Raw genomic sequence first — 18,465 nt, forward strand, 5'->3', positions numbered from 1 at the left:
TGATTCATTTCATTTTTAAATAGTAGTCGAGTACTATGCTTGAGGTTCTACCCTTTATAAAGAGCCTATTTTGACTCATTATCATTACATGTCTATTGCTTGTAATGTTTCACTTGACAGTTGAGCACAAGCCCCACACTGACACGTGTTGATAGACAAAACAACAGTCAAAAACCCAAACATTGAACATCCAATCACATCTCTCGATACGAAGGGACATGGGGGAATTGTTTATACCCATTGTTGGCACCCTGACATAAACTAATGAGAAGATGCTACATGGAGCCATTATGTGTTTGGCATAATCAGAATTGTACTTGGACGTGGAGAAGATTTATGTTTGATCTTCCTTCGGTGTTACACATTCTATCATTATTACAATGGTAAAAACTCCTATCAAGCTCTTTAAGGGGACGAACCATCGCAAGCCACATGGCCATGATTAATGTGCCCGTTAAATGAGGGACGTGCTTGACATGGCTAATAAAAGACCCACTGAGTGAGCATATCTTATCCCGCAACCGGATATGATCTCATCTACAATGCCATCTCTTATAGTCCTTTTAAAATGAGAGATTTTCTCAAATGTGTTTAAAAAACCAACAACGATCCAAAGGATTCTGAATATTCGGATATTAAGCTAATCTCTAAATGAACCCAGTCCAGGATTGAGTCACAATCTAGAGGAACAGAAGCATCATTCGAGTTGGGTCTGCAACCATGACCCTATCAAGATTAAAAGAATAAGAAATTAGACCCAGCTTTATCTAATAACAAATCGGTATCAGGTGTTAAATCCCACTCTCGTTAGAGACTGGTGATATGCATCAGATCACCTAGTCTCACTTAATTATAGAAAATGGTTGTGATTAAGGGAAAGATGCTCCCTTGATTGAACCAAGAAAGAATCCTATGGAGGAGCATCTACGTGTAGGAATAGTAATATGAGATCCAGTCGCTATTAACATTTTATAGATTTTCGTGGTTAAAAGCTTTCAGATCTACAAAGGAAGAGATTCCGTGTCCAAAAAGGCTGCACGAAGAATCTCGACGGATCCAGAAGCTCAACGAGGGGCTTTCACCATCTCAAGAACGCTATAGAAGGAGCACCTGAAGAAGATCTTGAGGCCCCACTCAAACACATATATTTACATGTATACTTTATATTCATGTCTATTTTTCATAGCCTAGCCTAGCCTAGCTCACTACTACCTAGCGGCTCTCGAGGTACATTTATCTTATGAGTAAATTAAATATCTACAACCTTAAGTTGCCAGATCCCTATGTCCATCTGAGTGAGTTTTGATTCAATTGTTCATACTCTAATCACATCCTGTTAACCATCTGCCTCAATCGTCAGTTCTGATAGGCGCATCAGGTATTTATCTTATTTCTCACTTCAATTAAATTGTAAAGCATGATAGTTGTAATAAGGCCAATACATTAATAAAAAGCAATCGTGTTTATGTTAGTCTTTATTTTGTTCTATGTGACTCTTATATTATGATTGAGAAATACCACATTAAAGCTTTGGTGATATAGAACTCCTTAAACTGGCCAATTCCATATTCACATTGTTATGGGAAAATTCGAACCCTTACAATTCTGAGGATCAACATCCTCTTAATCCGATCAGATACGCAAAAGGACAGTTTGAGATGACAGATTCCGTTGAAGAGAACTCCTCGGCTCGATCACGGTTACTCTCCTGGTCCGAGGCTGACAGTCAGGTCAGGGTCAAGATCAGTCCATCCCACTGACACCTGACCTGAATAACTCAACTCGACAGGACAGGCCTACCACTTGATTCAGAGCTTTGGAAGGAAAACCTCCATGATGCTTAACGGATGAATGAAGCTAGGTCACATTCCATCTAGATTAAAGCTCGGCTCATGACAGGTGAGCGAATTTTCAGATGACGACCCAAGGCCGGGCCGTGGCCTCGTCCTCGTCCCCATCCTCATCTGGAGAAGGGCATCCGAGCCTAGGCCTCTTCCTCGTCCTCATCCTCATCTGGAGAAGGACATCTAAGCCGGGGCCTCATCCTCATCCTCGTCCTCATCTGAAGAATACCATCCGAGCCGGGGGCCTGTTCTCGTCATCATCCTCGCATTCATCTGACAAAAAAGGTTCTGAGTCGAGGTCGAGGTAGAATATGGGCGCACTGTGCACTAAAATAGGAAATTACCTTAAGCAGACATGACCGATCTCCTGGTTCACGGATACGTATAATACGCTATGCAATCCTAAGATTGCGGGCAATATCTTCATGATCCGAAAAATCCCGTTGATGGAACAAATCGTGCCGAGATTGACGAATCCAGTCCGTCAAAGATCAAGTATAAATACGAGGGAGACCCCATTGCTACAGGTACGCAACATCTTTTACTATCCCTCTACTCTTCAACTTAGACCCAGATTCCCTTGACCTGACTTAGGCATCGAAGGGTCCCATGCTTAGACCAGGGTCTCCTTTGCTCATTGCAAGTGTGCAGGTTAAGGAGACTGAGGCGATTTGGAGTTCGCGAGTCGGAGTGGAGGGTGATCCAGATTTTGCCATCAACATTTTTGGCGCCGTCTGTGGGAAGCTGATACAAAAGGTCAAGTTCCTGTTCTTAAACATAATGGCAAGAGGAAAGAAGAAAGTAGCAGCTATGGAACCAGAGCAGAATGAGCAGGCTCGCTCCTCTTCACTACTTCACGCCGAGTCAACCCCAGGGCCTTTCCAGCATTCTCATAATCGGGCGAGTAAGTATCGAGTCATGCAAAACGAGATATAAGCCCTACGCGACGAGGTTAACCAGATGAGGTAGCGGTAGGAGCCACAACCACGTCCAGCTCAGGAAAACCCTGTTCCCGAGCCGGTTGGTCTGGTCGTGGAAGCTCACTTCACACCGAGAAGTATGAGGCTCGAGGGACCTTAATGCCCCCGGGCACCAGCCTCAGTCCAAAATACTCCCTCGACCCAAATCCAAGTCTCAGCTCAGAACACCACTACTCGAGCTCCAACAAACGCCTCGGTCACCTCGGCCCTGGCGCCGACGGATCTCTGTCACGAGCTGGAACAAAGGAAGGGTAGGAGGACTCCAGAAATAGAAAACACTCAGGAGAGAGTAGCTGAGAATAAAGATCCTTGGGAAGCACGGTTCGCGGAGCTCAGCAACAAGATTCAAACACTAAAAAAGAAGCAACCGCCATCATCAATTCTCGCAGCCGTTCAAGCAATGATGGAAGAGACCGAGCTTCCTTTTACCTCTAAAATCATCGATGAGGTGATGCCACAGAGGTTTCGGATACCTCCCTTCATTTAGTACTTTAGGTCTGGTGACTCATCCAAGCATGTGGGGGCTCACCGTTCATAGATGCAAATCCAGACAGCAACGGATGCAACGATGTGTAAGGGATTTTCGATCACCCTTATAGGATCCGCTCGGAGTTGGTACCGACAGCTCAAACCTAATTCCATCGGTTCCTTCACAGAGTTAAGTCAACTATTCCTTACCCAATTCATAAGTGGTAAGAGGAGTTGAAATCCCAATACTCACCTGTTCGCCATCAAGCAAGAGCCGAAGGAGTCGTTAAAAGACTACATTACTCGCTTTAATTAAGAAGCATTGCTAGTAGAGGATTATAATGATAAGATGGCACTTTCTGCTGTGTTCAGCAGCTTAAAAGAAGGAAAATTTACTTTCTCCACTGAAAAGAATCCATCGAAGACATTAGCAGAACTTATTGCCAGAGCTCAGAAGTATACTAACGCCGAGGAGTTCTCCAATGCCCACAAAAATGTCCAAGTGGCAGAACCGAATGGTAAAGGGAAGAGGCTAAGGAACGAAGAAACTCAGCTGTTTAGCAAAGGACTAGATGACCGTGCCTCTCGCGATCATCATCTGAACAGAAAGCCGGAGGGTAAATTTCGTTCATATACCTCCCTCAACACATCAACCGAGCAGATTCTATTCGACATCAAAGAGCACAAGCTTCTGAATTGGCCCGTTTATATGAGGGCCGACCCAGATCATCGAGACAAGCGTAAGTATTGTCATTATCACCGAGATCACAGCCACAACACGACCGACTGTGTAGATCTCAAAGATGAGATTAAAACCCTTATTCGTAAGGGACATCTACGCAGATACACCAAGGAAGAAAGAGTCGCTTGGAAAGAAGAGCGAGGGCGAGAGCGAGAGCAGCCGAATAACACCATGAAAGAGCCAACCGAAATCTATACCATCTTCAGGGGCTCATCCGGTGGAGGAGATTTAAATTGGGCTCGAAAAGCCCACTCTCGAAAGTTCGATCCAGAGCATTACGTCCACTTGACCGAGCCCCCTAGCAAGGAACTCCGAGTCAGCCTGTGTAGTCTGACCTTCACGGAAGAGGATGCACGTGAAATCCAGTACCCGCACGATGACGCTCTGGTAGTACCTATGATCATAACGAACCGTAAGGTGTACCGTATCTTGGTCGACACTGGAAGCTTGGCTGATATAATCTATTCTAAACCTTTGAAAGAATGGAGATTTTGAGGTCTCATCTCAGACCTGTGAAGACACTCCTGCACGGCTTTGCCAGGGAAAGAGTAATCTCCGAAGGAGCTGTGACTACAGGGGAAGGACAACATCAGGTCATACTTATGGTGGACTTCCTTTTTGTCAATGTGTCATCTGTACATAACGTCATCCTGGGCAGGCCTTCCTTCAATGCAATGAGAGCAGTCATTTCTACCTATCATTTGATGATGAAGTTTCCCGCCGAGGGCGGAACCAGATACCTCCGAGGTAATCAACGCGAAGCTCAAAGATGCTATGCTATAGCAGTAAAGAAAGGGTCGGTTAAGCAAGCACTTACCGTCAACATGCTAGACCCTAGAGGACCCACAAAAGACTCATCTGTATAAGACCTGGAGAAGGTACCACTCGACGAGGCAAACCCGAGAAGAACTGTTCAGCTCAGAACATTATTGAACCCTGAGCAGCAGTTCGAGATGCTAGCCTTACTATGACAATACAGAGACGTCTTTGCATGGTCACATTAAGATATGCCCGGAATCTCTCAGGAAGTAATGATCCACAAGTTGAACGTGGACCCGGATCACAAACCCTCGAAGTAAAAGAGGAGACCATTCGACGCTGAGCGGTATAAAGCCATAGCCGACGAAGTCTCCACTCTACTTGATGCCGGCTTCATAGAGGAGGTACATTACCCCGAGTGGATCGCGAGCGTGGTCCTCGTCAAGAAGGCTAACGGGAAATGGCGGGTTTGCGTAGACTACTCGGACGTAAATATAGCATGTCCAAAAGATAGCTTCCCGTTGCCCCTAATTGATCAGCTGGTGGACAACACAACAGGACACGAATTACTTTCCTTCCTGGATGCCTACTCCGGGTATAATCAGATTGCGATGCATCCCCCAAAAAGGTAAAAGACTACCTTTGTCACAAACAAGGGGCCCTACTGTTATCAAGTCATGCCGTTTTTCCTGAAAAATGCTAAGGCCACATACCAAAGGTTGGTGAATCAGATGTTCACCAAGTAGATCGGACATACTATGGAAGTATATACGTCGACGACATGTTAGTAAAGAGTGTCAGGGCGTCCGATCCCCTGACAGATCTCGGAGAAACTTTCATCATCCTCCGCAAATACCAGGTGAAACTGAATCCCGTGAAGTGCGCCTTCGGGGTCAACTCAGAAAAATTTCTCGAGTTTCAAGTCAGCCATAGGGGTATTGAAGCAAACCCCGACAAGATCAATGCACTGCTCAACATGAATTCGCCTCGGACTATCAAAGAGATACAATGCCTTACTGGGCGAATAGCAGCACTCGGACGATTTATTTCCAGGGCTATGGACAGATGCCTCCCGTTCTTTCAGCAGTTGAAGGGTCATAAGAAGGCGGAATGGACGTCGGAGTGCGAGCAAGCCTTTCAGCAACTGAAATAGTATTTAGGCTCACCACCCCTGCTGTCCAAACCCGAAGAAGGTGAGCTTCTATTCCTGTACCTCGCGGTCTCGGCCTTAGCTGTCAGCTCAGCCCTGATCAAAGAGGTAAGGGGGAAGCAACATCCCATATACTATGTGAGGAAGGCCATGGTGCCCACCGAGACGAGATACCCGGCTCTGGAAAAGCTGGCACTTAGTCTCGTCGTCTTGGCTCGGAGGTTATGTCCATATGTCTAAGATCATTCCATCGTTGTGATGACAGACTCTCCTCTCAAACAAGTTCTTTAAAGACCTGAAGTTTCGGGTCGGCTAACCAAGTGGGTCATCGAACTAGGTGAGTTCAACATCAAGTTTCATCCGAGGATAGCAATTAAGGGTCAAGCCATGGTCGACTACATTGTGGAATTCACTGCCCCGAGCGGAGGTGAAAACAGTACCGAAGTCAAGACGACTCCGCTTGATCCCCCAAGCGATCAAAAGGAGTCATTAGAGCCAGGATGGGTTCTCTATGTGGATGGGTCGTCTAATGCCAAGCATGCCAGAGCAGGAATTGTTCTGATCGCTCCTGATTCCACGCCCATCCAGTATGCGATCAGACTTATCTTCAAGGCCTCAAATAATGAGGCAGAGTACGAGGCCCTACTTGCAGGACTCAGACTAGTCGCAAGTCTAGGAGTTCAGTCTCTCCAGGTCCAAAGTGATTCTCAGCTGGTAGTAAACCACATCTCCACCGAGTTTGAAGCTAAGAAAGCAAGAATGATTGCCTACCTAGACGAGGCTTGAAAGGTTCTGGAGCTGCACCATCCACCAGATCCCCAGAGCAGAAAACTCGTGGGCTGATGCCCTAGTAAAGTTAGCCTCGACCATGGAAGGGAAGATTACACGATTTACGTAAGCCCCGTATCCTAGACCGTACCGTTTCTTAGGCTTCCACGGTCTTCCCGGTTGAATTCCGGCAACCTTCGACCCTTAACCGGTATTTACGCGTGACCCTGATTCTCATGCCGTCAACCCAAGTTGACTCAACCCTGGACTTGCACCTTAGCGACCGCGTCGTCGTCGCGGTTCCGATGCCGCGAATCGCGTGCCGAGGCGATACTGTGGTTAGGAGATGTAGGCCAGCGTTCGGTGTGAGGAAAATGCCGCGCGTGCGAATCCCGAGAGAATCTCTACGAGATGTCACATCAATCCCATCATGTCAAGTACACATCACCTTTCACCCTTTCCCAAGCAAGCCCCAAAAGTCAAAAAGTTTCTTACAAGTCCATACCTTCTCTTACAACTTTTGCCACAAAAGTCAAAAAGGGGCTCTTACACCACATCAACACATCCATCACCCATCACTCCCTCTCTCTCTCTCCCTTTACAAGTCTCTCTCTCATTTTCAAACTCTCCAAAAGCAAAAATAAAATAAAATTCCATACGTATGAGCTCTCCAACTCTTCCAAGCTTCAAGTGTGGCCCACCTTTCCATCCCTAGATCTCTCATCCTAGCCATCCATTTCTCATCTTCCTCCATCAAAGAGAAGCACAAGGAGCTAAGGAAGCCAAGGGAGCAAGAAGATCAAGCGGTGGGTGCTTTGATAGGGTAGTCTTAATCTTTTTTTTAGATGGGCCAAGTGAGGCCAACCGATTAATGGTTTGGATCTCACTTTGGACCTAAGATGTGACCGATGGCCCACTTGGATCATCATGATCATTCCATGATAGGGCCATTCTCCATGGACCCCATCATGATGTTTATTTTCCTTGTATACCTAGGGTCATCTAGACCGTCTATTTTAGTGGAGAAGGGATCTCCACCGTTCGATGTTGATTTAATGGGCCCATGTGTAATGGGACCCACTTGATGTATGTTTGGTTGCAAGGGAGGGCCCATAGTGTCGGGGTCCCTCCATCACGCGGGTCCCACTTTCTATCTCTCTCTCTCCCTCTCTATTTCTTTTTTTATGTGATCATAGCATGGTTGTATGGCCCACTTGGATGGACCCCACCCTGAGGCATGTATTTTATCCAAAACATCTAGAAGTGAGGCCCACCTTATATGTGTTGTACCCACACCACCCATCATGAAGTGGCCCACGTGAACAAGCCCACCTCCAGCTGTGAGAACCCGTCCAGCGTCCAGGGATGCTGGACATCACTGGTAAAACACAAGTAGCAACTTGTTTCCAAGCTCATTGGGTGGCCCGCTCATATAAGCCCCATCTTGATGTACATTTTTAATCTATTGCATCCATTCCTTTACCTAGCTCATTTTAGACGTTGAGTTGAAAACTGAACTCAATCCGATGTTCTGGTGGGCCACAGCATAGCAAACGGTGGTTGTTACCGTTAAAAATTCACCTGAGATTTTAATGCACCAAAAGATATTGAATATTGGGCTTGTTTGGCTTGTATTGAGATATGGGAAACAATGGCGAGGTTGGATTCATCTGATGTGGGCCCTATACGTGAAAAACTGCAAAAAATTTGGTTTTCAAAAAAAAAAAAATTTAGAACAAGCAGCAGCCGCTGCTGCTACCAGAGGCGCAAGCAGCGCCTGCGCGCGTTATAGGCGGACGAGCGTACTGGGCAGCAGCCACGGCTCTAGCCGTGGGCCCCACCTTGATGTTTATTTGCCATCCAACCCGTTCACGAGGTAGGCCAGTCCCAGCAGTGGGCCCCCTCCAAATTTCACCTCCATCTCGCATTCAGGTGGCCCACACCGTAGGAAACAGTGGGAACAAACGTCTGCCCTTGGAACCTCTTTTCTGGGCAATAGAAGTTTTGGATCCAGCTGAGATTTATCCTTCCTATTCATTTGGGTCCGTGGAACCATATCAACGGATCAGATGGTATGTAAACATTATGGCGGGCCCCACATGGAGCCCACAGTGATTTATGTGTATCACTCCCACCGTCCAGGCGGACGGTGGAGCCCACTGTGATGTTTGTGTTCTCTCCCCACCGTCCAGGGACGGTGGGTGTGCATGTGTATGTGTGCGTGTGTGCGTGTGGGTGTGTGTATATATTTATATATATATATATATAATATTATATTATATATATAATATTGTATATACTATATATAAAATATATATTATATTATATAAAATATGTGATGGTGGGCCTTCATGTGAACCCCCCACCATGAGGTAGGTGCTGCATCCAATCTGTCCATCCATTTTAAAAGGGTTATTCTATGGCATGGGTATATAGAATGAGCCAGATCCATAGTCCAAGTGGACCCCACCTCGGCATGGGTTAAGGCCCATTAAGGAGTATTGGGGCCTATGGGTTGAGGACCATTTGATGTACATATAGGGCCCAATTGGTGTGGCCCATTTGGTATACACAAGACCCATGAGATTAGGCCCATTTGATGCATTCTAAGGCCCACGGGTTATGGCCCATTGCAATGCACATAAGGCCCATTGGTGCGGCCCATTGATGTGGCCCACTTGATGAATATGAGGCCCATATGATACGGCCCATTTGATGTATTGAAGGCCTAATGGGATATACCGAAGGTCCATTGCAATGTGCAATCCCAACATGGTTTATGTAATGATGTTTGCATCGGGCTATGCCTTGGGAGCAATGGTGGTTTGACGTCCACATTGCAAGTATAGTGTTGGTTAAATGTCTGCATTATGACTTTTCCTAGGGCCCATTGTTAGGCTTGTACGTGTTATGTGTAGGCCGTCAAGACCCATCTTCGTTATGAACGTCATCCATCCCATATAACATATTTAGTTCCATGATTCACGATCATATGCATCATACGTATGCTTGATATGAGAAATGACTGATCATCACATAAGCCTTCGGGCAGATTGTATAGGGGCTCCCGGATAGGGGGTGTTACCCTACATGAGTGCACGATATGCGCAGGATTGCTGTATAACTGGATAGTGTGATTCATGCATTCGCATTGTGTGATATGGTTACTATACGCCCTAGCGACATCAGGGCCGTAGCCTCCACAGACGTATCGTGGTTGGCAGGATTGGATACCGAAAATATTTTTCTACATAGGGTGCTCTAGATATCCCTGGGTGAAAGTCTCTAAACCTTTATGGCACTAAGAGGTTGCTCCAACGTCTAGACCAAGTGGGTGCATGACCACCGAGTGCCGATTACCAGACGGTTGTGCTTTCCACTGTGTCGTGGTCGGTTGGAAGGGGGTGCGGCCTTACCTACCCGAGAGTAGGGGGCAATGCTAGGCTGAGTCTGACTAGCTCGAGGAATGGGTCCGCTATTGATGAGCCGAGCCCGATATTGGTAGGCGGATAGTGAGGTCTTTTTCACTCACCTTATTGCGCGCGATGGGGCGGCAATCTAGCTTGGAGTGTATTAGACCCCGGTGATATTTCAGATTTAAGCCGTATTGACATATGGACTTAGATGAGGATTTGTATGCTTGAGTTGCATTTCGCATTGCATGGCCTTGGTATGGCCGATATCATTCTTTGCACCGCATGGCCTTGGTACGGCTAATGGTATTCTTGGCATTCATCAGCATGTTCTACATTACTCTGATACTGCATAACTGCATTACCACCTTGAGCATACACTTTCACCACCGTCTAAGCTTTCTATAAGCTTATGCACAACCGTTGCGTGCAGGTGACGTTGGATCGCAGCAGCGCTGAGGCTTGGGCGCGTGGCAGATTATTTTGGAGTTTTTATTCATCTTCATTGTATTTCCCTTTATGCTCATTGTACTTGTAAAGTTTTTTATCATAGTGGAAATGTGATGGAGTTTTTGGTTGTTGTTTGTGGGTTATGCCTTTAGTTATGCTTATTACGAATCAAACTAATGTTGAAAATCCTCCTCGTAACATCTTAGGATCGGAACCTGGCGAATGGGCGCTGGGAGCTGAGAATGGGGTTCTATGGAGGCTGTCGGCGCCGGATTCCGAGTTTCCGAGTTTGGGGCGTGACAAGTTATCCCTGTGGAGTTCATAGAACATCTAGGCATCAATTAGACGAAGAAGAAAATGGTCAACCCAGTGGATGACACTCCGAGCTGGATGGATCCGATCAATGGATACCTTACTTCTGGCGAGGTCCCCTCGGATAACCTGGAGGCCAGGCACCTGAGGGTCAGAGCGGCGTGGTATATCATCATGGACGGTACCCAATATAAGAAAGGACATTCTACACCCTACCTCAGGTGCCTCAGACCCGACGAGGCAGATTATGTGATTCGGGAGATTCACGAAGGAATCTATGAAAATCACTCTGGCAACCAAGCCTTGGCCTAGAAGATACTCCGATAAGGGTATTTTTGGCCTATCCACAGGGAAGACTCGAAAAACTATGTTCAAAGGTGCGACAAATGCCAGCATTATGCGGTTGTGCTGAGGCAACCTACAGAGGAAACAACTCTCATGAGCGGTCCATGGTTGTTCCTTTAATGGGGGATTGACATCATCGGCCCCCTGCCCACAAGAAATGGACAAGTCAAGTTCGCCATCGTTGCAGTCGACTACTTCACCAAATGGGCTGAAGCTGAGTCCGTTGCAAAGATCACAGAACAGAAGGTGATTGATTTCGTTTGGAAAAACATCATCTACCGGTTCAGAGTTCCGCGCACCGTTGTGTCCGATAACGGCAAGCAGTTCGACAACGACAAGTTTCGAGGCATGTGCTAGGGGTTCGACATCACAAATGCATATTCTTCGCCTCAGCACCCATAATCCAATGGACAGGTGGAAGCAGTCAACAAAGTCATCAATCATCATCTTAAGACAAAGTTGGAGAAAGGAAAAGGCAATTGGGCTAAGAAGCTTCCACTCGTCCTCTGGGCCTACAGGACCACAGCTCAGTCATCTACTGAGGAAACTCCATTTTCGCTATCCTACGGCTCGGAGGCAATGGTGCCAGTTGAAATCAGTCTCCCTACGTCTCGGGTCAGAAATTACCAAGTGAACCAGAACGTCGAACAGATGGTGACCAACCTCGACCTACTTGAAGAGGCCAGAGAATGACTCCAAGTCGCCGCCCGACATCAACAGGTGGTGCGATTCTACAATTCTAAAGTTAAGACCGGGTGGTTCCACCCAGGGGACTTGGTCCTTCACCGGGTCTTCCATAACACCACTGAGCCGAGGGCTGGGACACTCGAGCCTAATTGGGAAGGGCCTTACCGCGTGGTCCGATCAACTAAACCAGGCTCCTATCACTTAGAAGACCTTGAGGGCCACCAGCTCCCCCACCCTTGGAATGCCAAGCACCTAAAAGTTTACTATCAGTGATGGAATAACCTTCAAGGCTCTCAATAAATGTACGCCCACAAGCGACTAGCCTTTAAGTCTCTCAATAAAATTTATCACTTCCTATCTACATGAACAGATTATCTACTAAGGAGAAGTTGCCTCTCATGTGCAGAGGTGGACTAAACAAGCTGATCCCTTAAAGAAAGGGTTAGAGCGTTATCCCATAAAAAGTCGACAAGACATCCCCTCTTATTTAGAGGAAAAGCTAATGGGTGACCCGACTCCTCGAAAAGAGAAGTTTCGAGGAGTCAGTTCATCGCCCAACTAACAAATCGAAGGTTTCTCACCAATTGTGGGACAAGCCAATCCCTTAGGGATCTGGACTTGACAACGATGATACCATAAAAGATTCGAGTTCTACAAAACGACATTGGAACGGATCGACCCGTCAAAGAGTCGGCTCGGCAATACCCTGAAGTGAACCAAGCTGTCGATGAATCAGGTCTGTAAACAACAATCAGCATCTAAAAGCTAACTACATATACAGATAAAATTACCATCCAGGTGCCCTCTCCAGAGGGTTAAAAATTATCATTCGCACGCCCTCTTCAGAGGGTTAAAATATTCCCCATCACATCATTAAAAAAAAGTTTCTAAAAGTCTTGGAAAGGGTAAATGATCCACTACGAGGTCGGAGGGGGAGGAGGAGCCTGGGGGCTAGGACCCTGATCCGGGCAGACAGCTTCAACAGGCTTTTCTCTAACGTCTTCAGGCAACAATGGCTCAAGGTTAAAGTTTAGATACAAGTCCTAGACCACTTCAATACAAGCATCGAATCCACAGTTGTAAAACTTGGTGGCTTCGGCCGCCCTCTCCTTCGAATCCTTAAAGACTTCCACTGCGGCGGCCACCGCTACAGCTAGGGAGGCCTCGTCCTCAGCTCGCTGAGCCTCCTTCGCTTAGAAGACAGCTCGACTCTGTTCTTCTGCGGCCTCGGTTCTAGTCCACTCCAGGACTTCTCCCAATCGGGCATTCTCCTTGGCCAATGAATCTACATGAGCCATGGCCCGTGTCAGCTCGACTATCGTTGCACTGCATCGCACCTGAAGCTCACCCATGGCCACCACCTGCAGCTGGAGTTCTCGGGCTCTCCCATCCTCAAGTTGCCGACGCAGTTCAGCTTGCTCCATCCAGAGGAAGGCATCCTCATCCCGCAAGATCCCCGCCTCGCCTCTAAGGGCCTCCATCTCAGCTTCTCTCTTCTTGGACTCCCGTAGTCTCTCCTAAGTCAAGAGAAGCCTCGGGACGGACTGAAAAAAAAAAGTGAATAGAGGAAAAGAATAAGCATCCAAATACAGCAAAAACTAAAGGCAGGAAAGGATAACGGAAGTACCCGGTAAAAGACAAAAGCAATTTCGTTGATGAAGGATTCATCTGATTTGTCGAGGAGGCTGACTATCTCCTCTTCTGGGGCATGCTTCGCTACCTAGTGAGTTAGGTAGGACATGTGGTAGCCAGGCTCGAATCTCCCTCCGCTCGTCCCAACCTGGGCTGATCCCATGGCTTCCCCGGCTCAATCCTTCTCCCTGCTGAGGCCTGAGCCTCAGCTCTATGGTCATCCCCGACTTTGGGAGGGGAGAGCATGACATCAGCCATTCGAATGGCCTCCTCCCACTCGGATGAAGAGGGAATGGCAATGCAGGGTACGGGGGCTACAGGAACTGTGGTGGTGCAAGGGGTAACGGCCGGAGGAGGGAGTGGAGCCAGAGCATTAGTAGTAACGGCCTGAGCCATAACAGGCGCTGCAGCCAGATCTGCTGCAATGAAAATTGGAGCTGCAGGCAGAGCCGCAGCAACGGAAATTAAAACTGCAACCGAAGCTGCAGCAACAAAAACTGGAGCGGGGGGGGCCTCCCCACGAGGAGCGGCCTGTTTCCTTCGAACAGTGGTCTTCATTTGGGGCTCAGCCCTCAGCATCTCCTCAACCATTGGAGTGGATTTTCTTGTCCGACACCCATACGCCTCTACCATGCCTGCGAAAGAAATAATGGATCAGTTGTTAAATTAAAAGATTCAATCTTTCAACAGGAGCAACCCAAAGACTCATTGAAGGAGGTGGGGAGCAGCTCAGATCTGCATAGCCCGGACCAATGGAGGTTGGCGGCAGTGATCAGATCTAACCACGAGTGAAGTTCTCTCGATCGCGCCTTGGCCTTAGCAATCTGGTTCTTCTGGTTCGAGGTGAGGAGGGGCAAACCCCTTGGAATATCTACAAAGATAAGAGAAAAAAAAAGAATAGTCCGACTACGACAGAAGGAAGAAGGATATAGAAAAATGTACAAGGTCCGACCTGGGGTAGTGAATCAGGTGGGGACCCGGGTTGTCAAGCTTCCGAGCTCCGCTGCCGGCGCCTCTCATTCGCCCGAAGCCCAGAACCATTTATTTTTTCAGTCCTTATTAGAGGATGGAAGATTTATAACCAGTCCTGACCCTTTGCTGCCTCAGGTCACGAAGTAGTTCCATGGCTCGTGACTATCGTGCTTGACCAGATATAAGCTTACTAACTCCTCTGGTGTCTGCTCGGGGTTACTAGCTTAACGCCAGATGATGAAGGAAGAGATAAGAACCCTCCAAGCATTGGGGGTAAATTGACCAGGAGCTAGTCCTAAGTGAGCGGTCAGGGCGCGACGAAAGGGTGCATGGGGAGTCGGAGCCTACATTGCAGCGTGCAAAGAAAGATGGCGACTTCCCCTTCAACAGGCACGCCAGCAGTATCCAGGGGCTCGGGTGCCCTTATCTGCATAGAGTTCGGGATGTCGAACTCCAAACGGATCCGCCCCATCTGAGACTCCTTGAACACGGAGCCTCCCGGGACTGCCTCCGAGGCTCACCCACTCGTGGGCATCTCGGCAGCTTCTGTCACTGGAGCTTGGGGGGCTTGAGCTGCCTTCCTCCTGCCAACCCGACTGGTTTGAGCCCCCGCCTCCTTCTGCCTACGGGGTGGAGGGTGCAAAGGTACAACTTCAAATGGGCCCTCAGATGCCCCTCTTCTGTCGTTAGAGCTCCCTAGCTCGAAGTCGTCATAAAAATCCGGGACTATCTCCAGATCACATGACATCTTGTGAGGGAGGAGTACAGAAAGGCACAAGGAAGAAGACTCACCGAATGATCACCGAAAATGGTATAATTTTGGCCTGGCTTAGGATCGCGCGCAAACGTCGATGTACGGGACCTGGTTTTGGATCGCGCGCAAACGTCGGTTATGGTGTGAAGGTTGTCGGAATTAGACCGGAAGGACCGCGGAAGCCAACGGAACGGTACGGACTAGGACACGGGCCTTACACTACACGTGAGGACAATAGAAGAGGATGGAGTGGATCTCCACTCTCTCTCACAGACTTTCTCTTTTTCCTCACAGTCATACATCGCATGAGGTGGAGACATCCAAGTCTAGCTCTGCCTCTCCTCTAGGATAGGATCATATAAATAAGAAAGGGTTAGGGTTTCGAGGTGTACCTAGTCTGGTGCTCCGCCACCCTATAGACTTCGGTCTAACCTACTATGAAGGAAGCCCATCAATTTGCCTCATTTATGTATATACTCATGATTTAATCTTTCCACTACTATCATGTATCTACAAATGATCATTCCCGTGCCAATTAGAAGTGAACATCAGATCTGGGCCATCAGGTTGATAAATAGTTTTAATGATTAAAATAATAACTTCAAAGATTAAAAACCTTTAAAAGTCTTATAAAAACATTTAGAGTGATGGGTCCAGCAAAAAAAAACTACTTAATGAATCCTTTATCTATCCAAATCAAAGCCAGTGAATCCCTTGTTGGCCCGTACGTACATCAACAACTCTTGGTGAAAACACTTAGTTATGTCCACTTTATTGGCCTTTGCATAGACCTGGTAGGAGAAGTTAAAGTCAACTACTTAAGATCGCGACCCTTACATGTCCTTAGGTCTAAGGATTAAACCATGTTTTATGCATCATCAAGTCCTAATATCACAATCACAGTCCAAGCTAATGAGCCCCTAGACTGTTGACTTGATCTTGATCCACCAATTTGAGGACCAAAGGTCCGAACCAGGATCTTTTGTAAGGGTAAGGACAAAGTATAAACTGACACTAAGTTGTCTCCCGATTGTGGAGACTATCCATCCTGGCCTAAGTTAATCATTTCACACAAGATGATTGTACATCTCATGAACTTATGTCCACATATATATGTGTCCCATGCACATATAACGGCCATGGTCTAACAGGGTCCTAAGATCCATTGACCACGACTCTTTCAGGTCAATGACTGTCATGTCTAATCTTAAGTTCCCAAAGACTACTAGAGGAATCACTCCTCAACAAACCTAATAAATGAGAGCAACACTAAATCTTTCAAAGGCATCTCTCATGTCCAATCTAGGACCCATGGCCACCATAATCAATGGTGAAATTCACGTAATCACATCCACGTGGCTAGTGGATAAGGGCACAGATGGTTTTCTAGGCACTAACTCCGACACGATGGTCATAGCTCAACATGGTATTGAGATTAATGGATCACGACTCTCATTGGTCAATAACCCTCATGTCCAATCGTACATTCCTAAGGACAGCCAGAGGAGTCACTTCTCATATAACTCATATCCATACAAGTTTATGGTAACAACATTAATTAAGCCGCATCAAATTGTTCAGAAGGACACATAGTCATCATGATCTATGGTTGAGATTGACCCTATCGCATTCATATGGCTAATGGATTAGGGCTTATATTATTTTTTTCAAGGCACAAATCAAACAATCAATCGCTTATACTAAAACTAATTTTTGCTCAAATCCATCAATCACATATGTCAAATAGTACTTCTAAGCCAAGAATATTAAAGAGTCATATTAATCCACTTGTAGTCTACATTGTATCTCTAACAGTAACTTCCACTATCTAATACACACATAGATGCGTGTTACATCAATTCAAAAGTTCTTATATATCATCTTCCTGTTCTATTGAGATTTAACATCCAACAACACCACACTAGCTTAGAATTAGATGATAAGGGTTAACAGCTCCCCTTAAGCGCCAACTGACCAACCTAATATGCCTTTTTATCTTGTAACAACAACTCTAGTTAACTTAAGAACCCATGATCAACTGAGAATAAACATGTCTTAAGACACACTTGATGTTGTAGTAGGAGATTCTTGAGTATGTTGTTTATAACTTTGTTAAGTGTCACAATTGAAATTTTCCTTCGATCAATTAAATTTTAATTTCCACAACCAATGAACAAAGCTGGTATGATTTCTTTTCAAACTTTGTCCTCATTTTTTATTTTTTATTTCTACACCATTACATTACATATACAACCAAAGACCTTGAAATGGTATAATTTTGGCCTTTCCATGTCAGCTTCGAGCATGGTGACTTGAAGCTAGGATGTGGTAGTGAAAGCCTTTTGTAACATACATTATGGCGCACATGCGCTTTACTTTGTACCAGAACAAACGTTATCTCCACGCATCATGCTAGTGCATACTTCCAACAAGTGTCAATTCTTCCTTTCTCCAACTACATGTCACTTGAAGTATTTAGACAAGAGAGCTAGCTATCTTTAAAAAATAATAATAATAATTCCCTCGAAACTCATAGAGTTTTTAAGAATTTTTGAAATGATGTGATTTGTTCCTTTTTCATTAATTTATAAAAAGGGGTAATGTATAAAACTGGAAAGTAAATACAATCAAATATAGCATATCTTACATGACTACATATGTATACACTTATAGATTTGACATTAATTTGAATTTTTTGGATACTAATCTAATTGAATTAAAAGAAAGGAAATTTTCAAATCAAATAGGAAGTTGAGACCATTGCCTTAATGCTCAAATAAATGAAAGTTGACTTTGATCATCAAGCAAATTTATCAATTTCTAACTTGTCAGATCGTCAACTTGGGATAATCACAATGGCCATAAGCTACCACTGAAATGAAAAAAAAAAAACTACCGATGCAGATGTTTTGAGAGCACAGGGTGATTAGAGGACAATGAGTTTCTCTAACCTTAAATCATTATTAAAATAAAAATCTACCAATGGGGATCTTTTGAGATCTGATCCATATGGATTCATAATTAGTAGCTATCGGCCACTCGAAATTCCGTATCTTGGGCTGATTAACCAAAGATAGAAACTTGTAGTTTGGGCAAAGCTTGAAACATTGGACAGAATGAGAGGTTTCCCACTTGAAAGGTATTACTGCAAATTCATGCATGATTATGATCATTTGAATTCCTTATTAG

The 18,465-nt window shown here is 45.8% G+C and overlaps 1 protein-coding gene across 1 annotated transcript; it reads left to right on the plus strand.

Moving 5' to 3' along the window:
* Window positions 1–3,641: 3,641 nt before the first annotated feature.
* LOC131254176 (uncharacterized) lies at window positions 3,642–4,529 on the plus strand. The gene has a single exon (XM_058255177.1). The coding sequence runs from the start codon at window positions 3,642–3,644 to the stop codon at window positions 4,527–4,529; it is 888 nt and encodes a 295-aa protein (XP_058111160.1).
* Window positions 4,530–18,465: the final 13,936 nt, after the last annotated feature.

This window comes from Magnolia sinica, chromosome 8 (assembly GCF_029962835.1).
Source record: "Magnolia sinica isolate HGM2019 chromosome 8, MsV1, whole genome shotgun sequence".
Lineage (NCBI taxonomy): Eukaryota > Viridiplantae > Streptophyta > Magnoliopsida > Magnoliales > Magnoliaceae > Magnolia > Magnolia sinica.

What these genes read in the sequence shown, in the direction of transcription:
- LOC131254176 (XM_058255177.1), top strand. Translation starts at nt 3,642, where the DNA reads ATGGCACTTTCTGCTGTGTTCAGCAGCTTAAAAGAAGGAAAATTTACT.